The 14,267-nt window shown below is 40.2% G+C and overlaps 1 protein-coding gene across 2 annotated transcripts in view; it reads right to left on the bottom strand.

Annotated features, from left to right (window-relative positions):
* Positions 1–315: 315 nt before the first annotated feature.
* The window catches only part of TMCC3 (transmembrane and coiled-coil domain family 3), a 141,695-nt gene continuing 127,743 nt past the window's right edge, over positions 316–14,267 (bottom strand). For both annotated transcript variants that reach the window (XM_084269541.1, XM_084269540.1), the window contains exons 2-4: positions 5,212–6,110; positions 3,009–3,144; positions 316–692 (exon numbers count right to left, since the gene is read on the bottom strand). In XM_084269541.1, the coding sequence (XP_084125667.1) occupies positions 390–692; positions 3,009–3,144; positions 5,212–6,110 (1,338 nt within the window). In that variant the 3' untranslated portion in view covers positions 316–389. The remainder of the gene's footprint in view (positions 693–3,008; positions 3,145–5,211; positions 6,111–14,267) is intronic.

The following is a 14,267-nucleotide window of genomic DNA, read 5'->3' as shown; positions in this document are numbered from 1 at the left end:
GACACACACAGTGGTGCACTCTCTCCTGGTCACACCCGGCCTAGTGAAAAGTACACCTGATGCTTGCAGTTGCTTGGGTCCCTCCCTGAGCATCATACCGACTCTGTGGGTGCGGGTTTGTAAAGTGGAAAACCAGTTGGATTAAGGCAGAAGACTGACATAAGTGAGCAGTTGGTCACAAACAATCTGACTGAACAGGCAACTGACTGCCAACAAGTAGACATTTATGTATTTACACCTTGAAGTCCAAGAGTCTTTGTAGCCTTCTCCATCCAGTTTGCACATTTAAACCAAGAACAACAAAAAAGTATTGGTATACACACAGCACTTAAAAACAGGGAGGGGAAGAAAAAAAGAAAACAAAAAAGCAAGCGGTCAGACCAGCAGCTTCATCTTGGTATAATCATTCTTTCTATGGCACAAATGATATGATCCCAGTTTTTACAAAATATTGCCAGCAGTGTCACTGCAAAAAAAGTGCAGATGATATGAAAACGGCTCTTCATCATAGGAGCAATGAACTTTGCAATAGTAGAAACGCACACTAAGATGACAGTCATGAAGGCTAGGATAACATTTATACATTTCCCCAGGAGCACTTTGGCATTAACCGTTTCAGACTGCTGTGCCTGCTGTTCTTGCTGATGGAGCTCCAGCTTTGAAACCCGGGTCTGGCATGATTCCAAGGCTTCCTGGAGACAGAAAACAAGAATTAGGGCACCTACGTTGCCAAATGTCACTTTTCCTGGTTTAGCTGCAGAGCCATCCATTAACTAGATTAGAATTGTAATTTATTAGAGATTCCTAAAAAAGGTGAATGAACCATTCATTAACTTTTTAAAAAATAAATGCACTTTGCTTACCTGCATGTCTCCCTGCCTGTTCAGGCATAATCAAGCTGGAAAACTCTGCCCAAAATGTAGTTTGTACATTTTTCACTCTTGAGAATACGTATCATAACTCTAACATTCACGACAGATAATGTTTCCTGCATATACTGATGAGATAAAGTCCTGGCAAAGCTGTTGCCATGGTAACTTTCACTGTATTAAAACAGCATCAAAGTTTCTTTGTATACATTATAGAAAACATGAGGGTTGTACGGGTTTGATGTGATACTAATTAAACCTATGGTACAACATGTACCTCTTGGTTTACAGCACCTCTCTGCGCTACCTTCTTTTTTCTCTCAAAGCCACCATTGTACAGCACTGGGATTGCGTCCTCAGGAAGAGCTTCCCCGCTCCCTCTGTCAGGGCAGTGGCTGGTTAATCCGTACCCTAAGTGGGCAGCGTGCGGTGGAGACATCAGGGGTGACGGTTTTGTGGGGTTCTCAGACTCCCAGGCTTTCCCTGCACTGGCAGGGATCTTCCCCTGATCACGCAGTGAGCTGATGCCACCCAATTCCCCGTGTAAAAACAGAGTGAGCCACTGCTCAGAGCTGTAAATTAACTTTGGCTGGGCCAGTTCTTATGAAAGGCTGCTTCCTATTGCTGGGGCAGGAATTCGTAATGATACACAGAAGGTGGTTTCTGATAGGTGGCACCAGGTCCCCTTAGGGTTCACGTACACTCTCTGCTACACACTGAAGAACTTTCCTGGGCTTTCTCCTACCTTGTCTATAAATTACTTTCAAATCATCTTGTGCTGCTTTAGATAAAATCCTGCTGCAGAAGTCTGACACCTGCAGTTCTGCACTGAGAGGCAGAGCAAGTGTTTTAAAAAACACATCTGTTCATCCCTCAGGGACAAAAAGCACCAAAGTTCTGTTGTTACTTCAAATATCCACAACTTAAATAAATGCTTTCCCCCTATTTTAGCTTACAGACCCATTTTAACAGGCCCAACTGTACAGAGGTAAAAGAAAGAAGCACTGAAATTCATTTTAAAAGCCTCTGACACATCTCCAGGGTTCTGCTAATGAGTTAGCAAAACATTTCACAACCCTTCTGCTAGAGAACTCTGGTCTCACTGAGGTTTTACATCCTCAAGATGCCTTCACAGAAAGAAGGCCTGTACAAAGAGAACCCTCTTATTTAAAACCTACAAAGGAACCTATGATAAGTTTAAGCTCCATACCATCCCTTTCCTGCTCTATTCCCTGGGGGTTCCTGACTCTCACAGCAATTAGGAATCAGGGTGATAGTCCTGCTGTCTGTGCTCTCTACATTCAGAAATGCAGGCATGAGGGCGCACAGGACAGGGCTGATTTGGCTTTTTTTACCATCTGACTGAATACAAAGAATTTTGGAGCATTCCTCAGTTGTTAGTGAATTTAAACAGTAAATTTAAACAGTGAATTTAAACCCAAAGTAAGGCAAAACAGTGTTTTTACCATTTTTCATAACTTGCTCAGACTTTGGGTAGAAATATTATGCATTATATAAATGCTTATATTGCGTATAAATGTTCAAGTATGTCACTGCAGGCTATAAGGACGAGCTTACAGACATTATTATTGGCTTTTGATTGAAGCCAGACACGGCAACTGATATATCTTGGAGGTGAACACACTCTACAGATTTGACTACAGGGTTCATTGTGACCAGAGAGTAAAACTCACATTATAACCGGCAAATCTACAAGTCTATTTATCAATTAACTCTTATTCTTTACCTTAACATCAATTTAAAATAAATCTCACCAGTATGATATGACTACGTACCAGAGAAAGTCTGAGCAAGAGGCTTGTGTTAGGACATTGTCAAAAGTGGCATTTTACACAATACAATGAGATTAAAATTCCTTCCTCCTCCTGCCATTCTCCATCCACAAAAGTCTGCCTAGGCTGTTCCATCAATTCCAGCAGACAAAATTCTGAATCCACTGAAACAAATGGAGACTGGGACCAATTTAAACATGCTGGATTTTAATCATAGACAAAGCATGGACTTAAATCTTTCCCCATAGTCCCCATGTACAAAGATGTAGAACGATGCAAGTATCTTACAGTGAGAGAGTTCTACAAAGTGTTAGAAGTTTGCGAGGAGGAAAAAACCAAAAAGTACCTGAACATCTCGTGATCGCTCATACGCCTGATACGCCACTTTCTCCTCTATGCTTGCAAGCTCTTGTTTCAAGTTTGCAGTCTCATGTTGATGAAGATCAGTGAGATCATTTAACTGGTCTTCCAATCTTTCGTATCTTATCAGGAAAAAAGGTGTGAATTTAGTGCGTTCTATTCACGTGATGCTAAATCATGAAAACAGTTACACATTTTTAAAAAGCATTACAGAGCACACAAAGGAATCACAGGCCCATAGAATCACAGACTGGTTTGGTTTGGATTACCTTTTTGGTTTGGATTACTGATTTGGTTTCGATAACCTTAAAGATTACCTAGTTCCACCCCCCGCCATGGGCAGGGACACCCTCCTCTATACCAAGTTGTCCAAAGCCCCATCCAGCCTGGCCTTGAGCACTGCCAGGGAGGGGGCAGCCACAGCTTCTCTGGGCAGCCTGGGCCAGGGCCTTGCCACCTTCACAGGGAAGGATTTCTTCCTCATATCTGATCTAAATCTGCCCTCTCTTAGTTTAAACCCATTATCCCTTATCCTGTCACTACACTCCCTGATAAACAGTCCATCTCCAGTTTTCCTCTAGGCACCTTTAGGTACTGGAAGGCTGCAATAAGGTCTCCCTGGAGCCTTCTCTTCTCCAGGCTGAACAAACCCAACTCCCTCAGCCTGTCCTCATAGCAGAGGTGCTCCAGTCCCCGATCATCTTTGTGGCCCTCCTCTGGACTCTCTCCAACAGCCCCATGTCTGTCTTGTACTGGGGACCCCAGAGCTGGACGCAGCACTCGAGGTGGGGTCTCACCACAGCAGAGAGGGAGATCCCCTCTCTTGACCTGCTGCTGGTCACGCTTCTTTTGACACAGCCCAGGATACAGTTGGCTAAAAACTTTGGAAACTCTCCATAAATATTTATTCAGCAAACTGAAAGCCTTTTTTGAGCGTTCCTTGCTGGCAGTTGGTGTTAAAAAGCAAATATTTGTACATCATTGGCAAATTATAGGAACTATAAACAGTGGTTAAGGGTATCCAACTCACATTTTTCTGTTTCTCACTTTTCATTTAGACAAGAAGATACAGTTTCCGAAGTAAACTTGAGCCAGTTAACAGCTCCCAGTAGTGAAAGGAAAAATATATTCCCTGGATTCCCTCTCAAACACAACTGCAAGGCCTTGCCATTCACATACAGCCTCTTGTGGCATGTCTCTGAATGGTAAACCATTTCAACTAAGCCATTAGAAACTGTTTTTTGGTGACTTTATAACTTGGTTTAATACACAAACAGGCAATCCCTGCAGTTGGCACAACAATTATCTAACTGTGGAAGCAGTGGCAGGAGGCTTGAGATCTCAATGGAGTGAGCTGTCAGAAAAGGCTGCTCTGCCTCTTCCTGAAACAAAGTCAGTGTGGTTGGCCATTTGCTCTGTTCTTTCCTCCCCCATGTTACCAACACGGTATCCAGCCTTCCCTTGCACTTCAAGAAGCGTAAAGAAGGAAAACATTAAATCTTGCAATTCATACTGAGCTTTTGCCCATTAGCACAGTAAAGCCTTTAACACCTTCTTAAGTAAGCGATATGGCAAATGAGATACAGGTACAGCAGGTGCAAGCCCTCTGTAGAACATATCTCACTTCCTTCAAGTGGATGATAAAGGAATTAATTTCCAGGTAACAAATGGAAGAGGAAGTTGTGTGACAGCACTTAAAATTACATTTCACAGCCATGTGTTACGCCAGGGTACAAAGTGACCTTACAACCAAGAGATAGCAACGTGTCCGAGAAGTATTCGGGCACAGTACTTGGGACTAAAAGGCATATTGATCAGCTGTAAGTTAGCTCTGTTACACCACAGACTGTTAGTATTTTCAAGTCACAATAGATCAGAATTCTTCCACCAGTTACAACACAACTGACATCTCCTATACACAGTATTCACATAATACAATGTGCCAGCGAGATGTCAGACAAGCCTTTGACAAAAGCCAAAGAACCACCACATCATTTGATAGGAAATATTAAGTTCCACACATATTTTCAGTTATTGGAAGAAGGGGAACATTTGGGTACCAGATATTGATTGCTATATTTTTTCCTCTTCTTTCTGGAATATCTTAAAAGCACACTGATAACTTACACTTTTCAAATAGCTTCTCTACCCTTTGAAAAGTAATTTCAAGATAAGTTAAAAAAATATACCTATATCTTTCTTCTTGTAACATCTGAGAAATAAAGCCATAGTCTCTTTTAAATTGTGTTTTTAAATTCTCAATATCATCAGCTAATTGGGACTGTGTCTCCTTGATTTCCCTTAGTTCCTCCAAAATCATGGAAAGCTTCCCTTGGCTGTCCAGGGTCGATGCCACAGCGGGACCAAAGGAAGTATTCCCATTACTATCTGCTGAGCCAGAGGTCCCACTTGAGCATTCATCATCACTAACGTATTTTGGTTTGGCAACAATGGTGGCACTTCCCCCATATGTTCTCGAACTTGTTTCTGGCCGAAATTCATCCAAGGTGTTCTTGAGATGAGCAATGTTGTCTGCACTACCAAATTTGTTTCGGATCAGGTTTGCAAACTCTCTAGATTTGCTGAAAACAAAGACAGGTGGCGTCAACGATACACCTGGCACACTCGACTTGCTGCTCTCTGTTCCATGCCCAGAGGTACGAGGCTTTCCATGCTGAGTATCTTTCAAGTTGTCTTTGGAAGTATCCTTAGCAGTTTTAGAAGATCCATTTTGTTCAATATCCTTGAGCTTCTTGTGATACTGCTCCAATTTCTTCTGCAGCTGGGCAATGGAGTGTGCAGATTTCTGGTTCTTTTTCTCAAAGACTTGTTTAATGCGCCCAGCTTGTTGCTTGTCTGCACTGTTTACCAGTTTCAAATACTCAGCCACGTTTCCATCGCGAGCTGTTTGTTCAACTTTGATTTGTTCTGTGACCTTGAGGATTTTCTGTTTCAAGCTATCTGCACTGAGTTTGACTTTGTGAAACTCTAGGACCCCATCTGGTACATCAAAGTTCAGGTTGGTGTCAGAGCCTCCACGGCGAATGTTAAGTGGTAAACTCAGGGTATTCATATCATGTCTTTCCACCTGAGAAGAGAGAGAGATGAAATTTGAACGTTACCTTTTTTTAAACCCCGCTTTCCGTTTGCTTTCTCACATGTAACTATAGCAAGTACACAACACAAAGTAGCTCATGGGAGCAAAACAGAAGGAACTTTTCTATGAAATTAAGAAGCATTTCTAGAAGACTTCCCTAGGTTGATAAACAGTCCAAGGAACTGCCTGTATATTAAAAAAGCAGCAAGATTAGAGTGAAAAACATTTAAGTACATAGTATTTGAGAATCCTTTACAGATATTTACAAAATCAGAACCACCAACTTGCTAGAAAAAGTCCCTAAAATATATTGCTTACTATTAAGAGTTTCAAAGAGACGATGACTGATAATCACTCCATCTTTCTCTTGGAAATGGCTAAACATGGATAGAGCTTTAAAGAGGTTCTTCCCCTCTATAGCAGTAGTATACTGATCAGTAGATTTTACCAGGTTCTTTTTTGATACATGCTCCTCCCATGCAATTTGTCACACCATTGAAAGCTTTTGCACAACTAGCTGAATGTTCCTGGGAATTTACTGTGTGCTTCATCAGAAAGCAGCTGCTAGATTTTAGGGCAGAGAACAGAGAGAAAGAATTGGCCTGCATTTAACTTTCCATGCTTGGTGAAGATGCTTACCAACTTGATCTGCTGTCCCTACATCTATTTCAACAGCAAATTCTCTGAGTGGTAGTTATAGGAGGAAACTCAGGAAGGAAAACTGCATTAATTCCCATGTAGGATCCATACACCTTAGCAATGCTTTCAGGCAGTGCAACAAAAACAATTAGGCAAATTGGTCACAGCATAAACACAGCAGATTATTCATCTTTCTCAAGAGAAAAGGCAAGGCAGTCTGATACAAAGCATAGAAGTGTTTCCTCATATGAAGTCAAAACCATGGGGGAGGCATGAGACAAGAATGATCTAACCAAAATAGCTTCATCTAGTATCATCTCATGCTAGCCTCTGTGACAAAGGAGGTACGTTTCATTAAAGCTGCCACAATGTCATATCTGTACAGACTGCTCAACGCTCCAGCCATAATGGGTTTTCAGAGCTTTAACACCAGAGGGAACTAACATAATCACTCAGGCAAGACCATTGCAAAGACAAGGCAGAAGCTGTATGAAAGGATCTTTTCAAGAAGCATTTGAGAAATACTTAACTACTCTCTTCTTCCGAATGCCTGAGACAGAAATCAAACTTTGAACATACTAGCACCAGTATTTATTATTGTCTATCATACTGAAGATAGACCTGTGTGCACACACATGCCCAGTCATCACCATTCAATCTTCTTCTTGACTACAAAAACAAAGAACCATCATTAAGCATCGCTATAAGGTTGGTTTTCCCATCCTGGTACAGTTTTGGTGGCCCTCCTGGAAATTCTCTCCAGCATTCCTGCACTGACCTTAAATTACAGGCTTAGGAACTGGACATAGTGTCCTACTGTTAATGACATGCATCATACACAGATTGATCAGGAGACCTATTCTCACACAATGACTATCATGATGGGTTGCAAACCCAGAGGGGTAATACAGCCATAAAACTGGATCTGTACTGGACTATTTCAGAGACAAGATCACATCTACTCCTACCTTATATTCTTATGCCTATATTACTGGTGATTACAGTACTACTATTTTTTTTTTCTTTTGTTACTGCACTGCTCTGGGTACAAACCAGGTAACAAAAAAGTTTGCATTAACCAACCTCTTAGAAAAATAGACACCTGAAAAATGCAAACTGAAGAGCTGTCAATTTCTTCTGGAGAGTATTGGTTACTGATGATGTCTAAGACTTGGACTCTAGTCCAAGGATTAAACCAGTGCTGTGGCCTAATACCTCTGCACTTTACTAGTTCGTTAACAATAATCTATAGTGAGCCATATGCTTAGTTATATAAAAGGAGGTGCAAATAAGTCTTATAAATATATAACAAAATCACATATGATTAAATATAAGCATGTGCACTTCACAAAGTCCACTTTACTGATGACAACTCATTTTAGCATTTGACATGACACACATGGATTCAGGGTGATACCTAATATAAAAAGTGACAAAAATCACAAGTGTCAACACTAACTTCCATTTTTATAGATTTTTGATTGAACACATCTTCTAAATATAACTAATAGAAAAATACAGGTTTTACAGATTACTTTTGAAAATTGTAACACTCATGATACTGTTGTGGTAGCCAAAACAGGCAATTAATATAAGCAAAAATAGGATACTCTTATCTTTCCAAAGGCTTATACAGCAAAGAAAAGCCATCAAGACTAGCAACCAAAAAGCTTAGATACTAGACCTGCACCCCATATTACACATATTTCTTTAAATGGATTTACTGGGTCAGGACAAATTCGGTAAAAGTAAAAAAAAACCCCTTAGTATAAAGCAACAGTTTCAGGAAACAACCCAAGAGATTTTTAATAAGCTTTGGCACAAAGTTATACTGTAATAAATCACTGAATTACACATATATACAAGAGAGGTCCACCACTGATGTCACTCAGTGTCAAGCTGGTCACGCTTCCAAGAATGGGTAGGTCTATCTCTAACCTTTACACAGCATTAAGTGTTTACTTCCTTAGTACAAAATAGTTTAAAAATATATTGTAATAATTGGATACAAGCCCAAAACAGATCCCTTCTCCCTTGTGTCCTCTCCCTCACTGCAGTCTCTAGCAGTCAGCAATGTCTATCATCACCATGCACCTCCTGCCTTCCTGGAACTTCAAGGTCAAGGCAGCAATAGAGATAAAAAGAACAATAGCATTGAGGGAATACATCTACTAAAAGTTGAATTGTTTTTGGAGTTGAGGTAATCAGTTAGCATCTTGCAAATCTACTTCTGAAACAAGCAGAATTAATTGTAGGGTCAGTTTAAATTCAGTGAAGTTTAGAAAAGAATTGTGTCTAAATTCCTAAGGCATTGCTAGTAGCAGTTTTTTTAGCTTACTAGACTTGAGAGGTCACCAAGGGTTCAGAAGAGTCATATCCAAAACATTCCTCTGTCTGAGTGTATTTGGCCAAAATGGCAGTGTCTACTTGTCATCACATTGCAAGGTTGGGTCAAGCAACAGAGGCCCCAGAATCTTCAGTTGATAAAATATCCTTTTTTCACGGTTTCTTTGTTCATTGGGGGTGGCAGCTGTATGCGTGGGGGTTTTGAGTTTTTTCCATTTGAGAAAGGAATCTGTAGTGAAAAGAGCACAGAGCATGCAGCCCACCCTCAAGCACACATCTTATGGCTGCTCAGATGAATCACTTCCTCTGTTCCACTGACTGCATCCATAGCTCTCCAGCAACAAGTGAGAGCTCACCTACCTATGCTTAGGTGTCCAACTGAATTCTGCTGTTTGTTTCATAGATTTTTTTATATATATACACACTCTTTTAAGAGGTGGCTGAAAGAGGTACAGAGAAAAAGCATTTGTAATAGAAGAGTCACTGACTGTGTATACGTATCAGACTCCAGAAAGCACACGTCTCTGTGCTGCTGCACTAACAGAAGCCAACCACCAAGGCACAGTGATCTGCGTATTCAAAGAGGTTCAGTTTAAAGGCGGTTGGCTTTTTCTTCTCCCGAACAGGCTCATTACCATCGCCAGTTATAGCTGTGCAAACTAAACAAAAGCTTATGATGACAATTCAAGTCTATTTTTCAAGACTTTTAGAGGGGTATCTGTTTCAAGCTTCGAAACAATCCCATAAGAAACATACAAGATAGGATTAAGGCAGCTTTAAAGCTTTCAGGGTTTAGCAACAGCAACAAAAATAATTAGGAGCATTTGTCAAGAAGCATAAATTTAGCAGCACGGGGCTTCCAATGGGTAAAAGAGCATGCCAAGCAGGTTTTGTTACTCATACAGTATATTCCAAAGCAGAACTGGTTGGGGAGAGAGTTTGACTATCTCTCTCAAATTCTCTGCTCCTTCTAAAACCCACAGGAGAAGAGTCCTTCATGGAAAGCTTAAATCAGTGCTTCATTACCATAGAAGGTTTTAGGTTATATAAAATCAGCCCCCCAAATTGCTGTACAGTGTATTAACAGAAAAACACCTTCTGTTCAAGTTTTGGGTTTTTTAAAAAAGCTATTTAATAGTAATAACTAGAAGTACCTATGCTCATAATACTTATCGTGCAGAGGGTCGAGAATGTAGCAATGGAAAGAGACAGCAAACCCTGCTTCTACTTTTTACTGGGGAAATCAGAGATCCAAGCTACGTGAGTGTCTGAGACCACCTAGCTGATGGAGTCTGCACAGAAGGTTGTTCTCTTGCTGCCAACAGTTCCTCTATCAACTACCAAAAAGACAAGCATTAAAGCTGTGTGTTAGCCACCTGCCTTATACCACCGGTTTATTACAGGCAGTAGTCAAAAATAATCCCAGATACCCTTTGGTAGGTCTGCTCTTCCATATTCAAACACTGGGGACTTTCAAAGCCATTTCATGAGTAAAGCATCATACAAAGGCAGACTAGCCTGTAGCTTTGGACACTTCTGAAACTTTTGCCCATTATGCCAAGAGGGTCAGGTAATTGTAAAAATTCAGTTGTTACACTAAGCAACTTAGGCAAGACCTAATGCACTTCTCCAGAGAGTCAGTTTGTCACTTCTCTTTCCCTCCATTTTAATGATTTTTATTAGCACTGCAGAGTTGAGAATGTAGGCACAGGCACTTCAAGAAAGATGCACATGTGCTTGTAATTTTAGTTTAAGGGGGATAAAAAAACCCAACACATTTAGAATGCTTTAAAACAACCTCTGTAGAAATCAATGTCAAAGCAAGCATACACACCTAAGTTCTGGTGTTACTAGGAAATAGCTTTTATTATCTGGGTCTAATTCAATCAATGCCAAAGAGCCATGTATAGCCTGTGATCCAAACAGCCAAGTTCACAGCAACACCGTTTTGCCTCAAATCCTATGGATGTGCTCAGATTAAACTAGGGAGTATCCCAGAAATAACCTTTTATCTAATTTCTAATTAGAGGACTGAACTAAGGCCAAATTAGCTAGGTCACTGCTTGTGTGTAAAAAAGGCTTTAGATATGGTACTATTTCAGATTAAAACAACAATGGGAGAAAAGAACAATGGGGGGAAGAGGCAGTCTTCTGCTTCACTGCTAGGACCAGCTCCTTCAAAACCCAGCAACATCCACTGAAAAGTCTTCCGTGTCATGACTGGCACTCAATCAATCCTGTTCCAGGCTGTTCCACAGTTTAAAACTGGTTTGCTCATGTCAGTTTTAATACAAACAACTTCTGTACCTAGACACTGAGAACATCAACAGGCCTTTAACAAAAAGCAGCAAACTACTTCCTATTTACTGTTCACCAGTCACTAAAAAAAAAACCCAAAACAAAACAAAAAATCACCACCCTGGCTGGGGAAAACAATGCAGCAATAAACTAATACATAGATTTACCATACTTAAGTTTCTTGAGTAGGCTCCACACCTCACAGTTAACTATTTCTCTGCAGATCTGTCCCTCTTTAGGTAAGTGCCCCCAATTAAGGAGGAGTCATTAAAATACTCTCTCTGAACTTCTAAACTCAAAATAAACGTCACTTTTGTGTGTCTGTTCCTACTGTCTCAGGTTTCCATAGCAATATAAGGAAATGCTACATAGGTGGTTCCATTGAGAGGTGCTTTATGAGGAGCCTGCAGTCCTGCTCCTACTGAAGGAGAACACCTTTCACCTGCCACAAGCCTCTCAAAATACAGCCACTATGAACCAGCGTGGGGGTGGCATATTTTTGGAGAGTGATGCAAGACAATCTGTGTCTCTTCTTCCAAACTGATTGTTTAAGTCACTTTTAGTGTTTCTAATAAGCGCTTCCCCCCTCCCACTAACATTTATGGGCTTTCTTCCCCTCCCATTCAATAAGAAGCTCTCTTTTTTGTAAAATGTTCGAACAGGCTGCAAGAATGAAATTTCCCAGAATACTGTGAAATACTCTGAAGAGCCAGCAGCTATACATTTTCAGCTATTAATTTTTTTCTATGAATGAGAATTTGATAAAAAGCCAGACACACCCCTGCCATGACTAACCACTTCTCACAGTTACAGCATATGCTTCTGATTTCCCACCACTTGGGATTTAGAGTGTGCTTGCCTTCATATCACTCCATTGTCTAACTTCACATCACAAATTATCTATTCCATGTTGACAATGCTGCAACAGGTCACCCGCTCCACCCACCCAGTTCTTTCTGTTTCAGAGACAACTCTTAATTTTATCACTATTCAGACTGCCTAAGTGTTTCCTGAAATCCCAGCTCCTGGAACTGTCCAATCTAATACAAAACTTCCAGGAAATATTACTAAGTTTCTTGCCCTCAGCTACAGAGAAGTAACTCGCACATGTAACTTACTAGTCAGCAGCTAACCAAGTATTCCTTCCCCAAAAATACAGACTTAAGAAATTTTAAATCTGAGATTTACAGATCTACCAAAAATCAAACCCACAACCCAATACTGATTTTAGAAAGTCTTAATCATTATTACGTACTGCTTTGAGCCAGCAACACTTATGTTAAACTTACTTTGTAACAGGAACATTAAGCCTTTACAGTAGCAGTGAAATTTATAAGTACTACCTCCCAGAGATAAAATAATCTAAATCCAGATAGACTGGCCATCATGTGCAAAAGGCCCAAGATGTGGGTGTTTTGTTTGTTTTAACCATCGCCAAACTTCCCTTTATAAACAAGAGAACAATAGCTCCATAACGCATAGGACCTTTTCATTTGCGTTAATGCTGTGGCAGCACATCCTGCGCATATAAACAATCACATCTTGTCCTGTACATGAACCGAGTCACTCAGAGGACTCGGTTTGCTTCTACCTTTTCTCCCCTCTCCCCTCCACACCAGGCTGATAAAGTAGAATTTCAAACATACGTTTCTGTTACATCAGCAGTTCTGCCTATGCACAGGACTTTTAGTTCATTTTTGCTATGAAGACCTAATCAAAAGATAACGTCTGCTTCACTACATTACGTGACTAACAACCAGAAGCTGCCTAATAAGCAGCTTCGATGTAATTTTTCGCTGTTATGGGAACTACTGAAAGGCTTACAGCTGTGGCTTTGAACCCTCTTTAAGACTTCACACATACCTGATATTCCTCACATCTCTCTGACTTTTAGCTATTGGGGCTCTAATCTTTGCTTCTCCATTAAGTTCAATACCTAGTAGCCCTCCTTCCAGATATCAGCAGCAAACAAACAAACCTAGTTGAACCTGGAAGAGTGCCAAACACCACAAGGTCTTTCCTTCCCCATCCCTGCCCTTCAGGCTGCTCTCCAGGAAAGCACCTCCATTTTGAAAAGCATTCTAATTACTTCTCCATAATAACCAGTACCTCTTTCAAGACTGCACATAAAGAAAGAAGAGAGAGATAAAAGCTTTTATTTGAAAGCCTGCTCTATTAAATAAGAAAAAAAAAAGGTTTAAATTATTTTTATTAACAAAACTGTATTTAATTATTCAGGATAAAGACAGCTCAAACTAGAGCCACTCAGATAAATTAACAGAGGTTATTTGTTATTCAAAAAACACTACTGCAATAATGGTATTTGAAGCTACTATGCATAACTGATTAACCTTGCTCTGAATAAACTTTGGGGAAAACATCTTAATTGCAGTGCATTAAGCGTCAAAACACTCTGCAGATTCAACCAACTTGACCCTCTACAACAATGGATCTTTAAAGCATTTTCTTATTCAGATTTCTTTTTAAAACAGCAAAAATATTTTCCTTTATTTTTAACGAAGAGGCACTATAAAGCATTAGGCCACAGAACCAGAGTTTCCCACTCATGCAGTGCTCTGCAATATCTTCCTCCTGGAAGAAAATTAAATGTTCTCCACCAGGTTAATAAAAATAAGATGCTCCTGAAAAGTAAGCACATAATGGAACAAGGTTTTCTGTTGCTGTGGCTATGCTACTAAACTGCGTCACAGCTGATGATTTCCACTTTTGAATAGAGCTAATCAGATACTCGAGAGCAACTCGAACAGTCCTCCTTACTGTGGAAGAAGTGTCTTCAAGTATTATTTCTATGCTTACATACATATATATCTCTTCTTATTTATATAAATGTACACATACAAAAAT

The sequence above is a fragment of the Gallinula chloropus genome (assembly GCF_964237585.1).
Source record: "Gallinula chloropus genome assembly, chromosome: 1".
In the NCBI taxonomy this organism is placed as follows: Eukaryota; Metazoa; Chordata; class Aves; order Gruiformes; family Rallidae; genus Gallinula; species Gallinula chloropus.
This window is presented reverse-complemented; position numbering and strand designations above follow the sequence as displayed.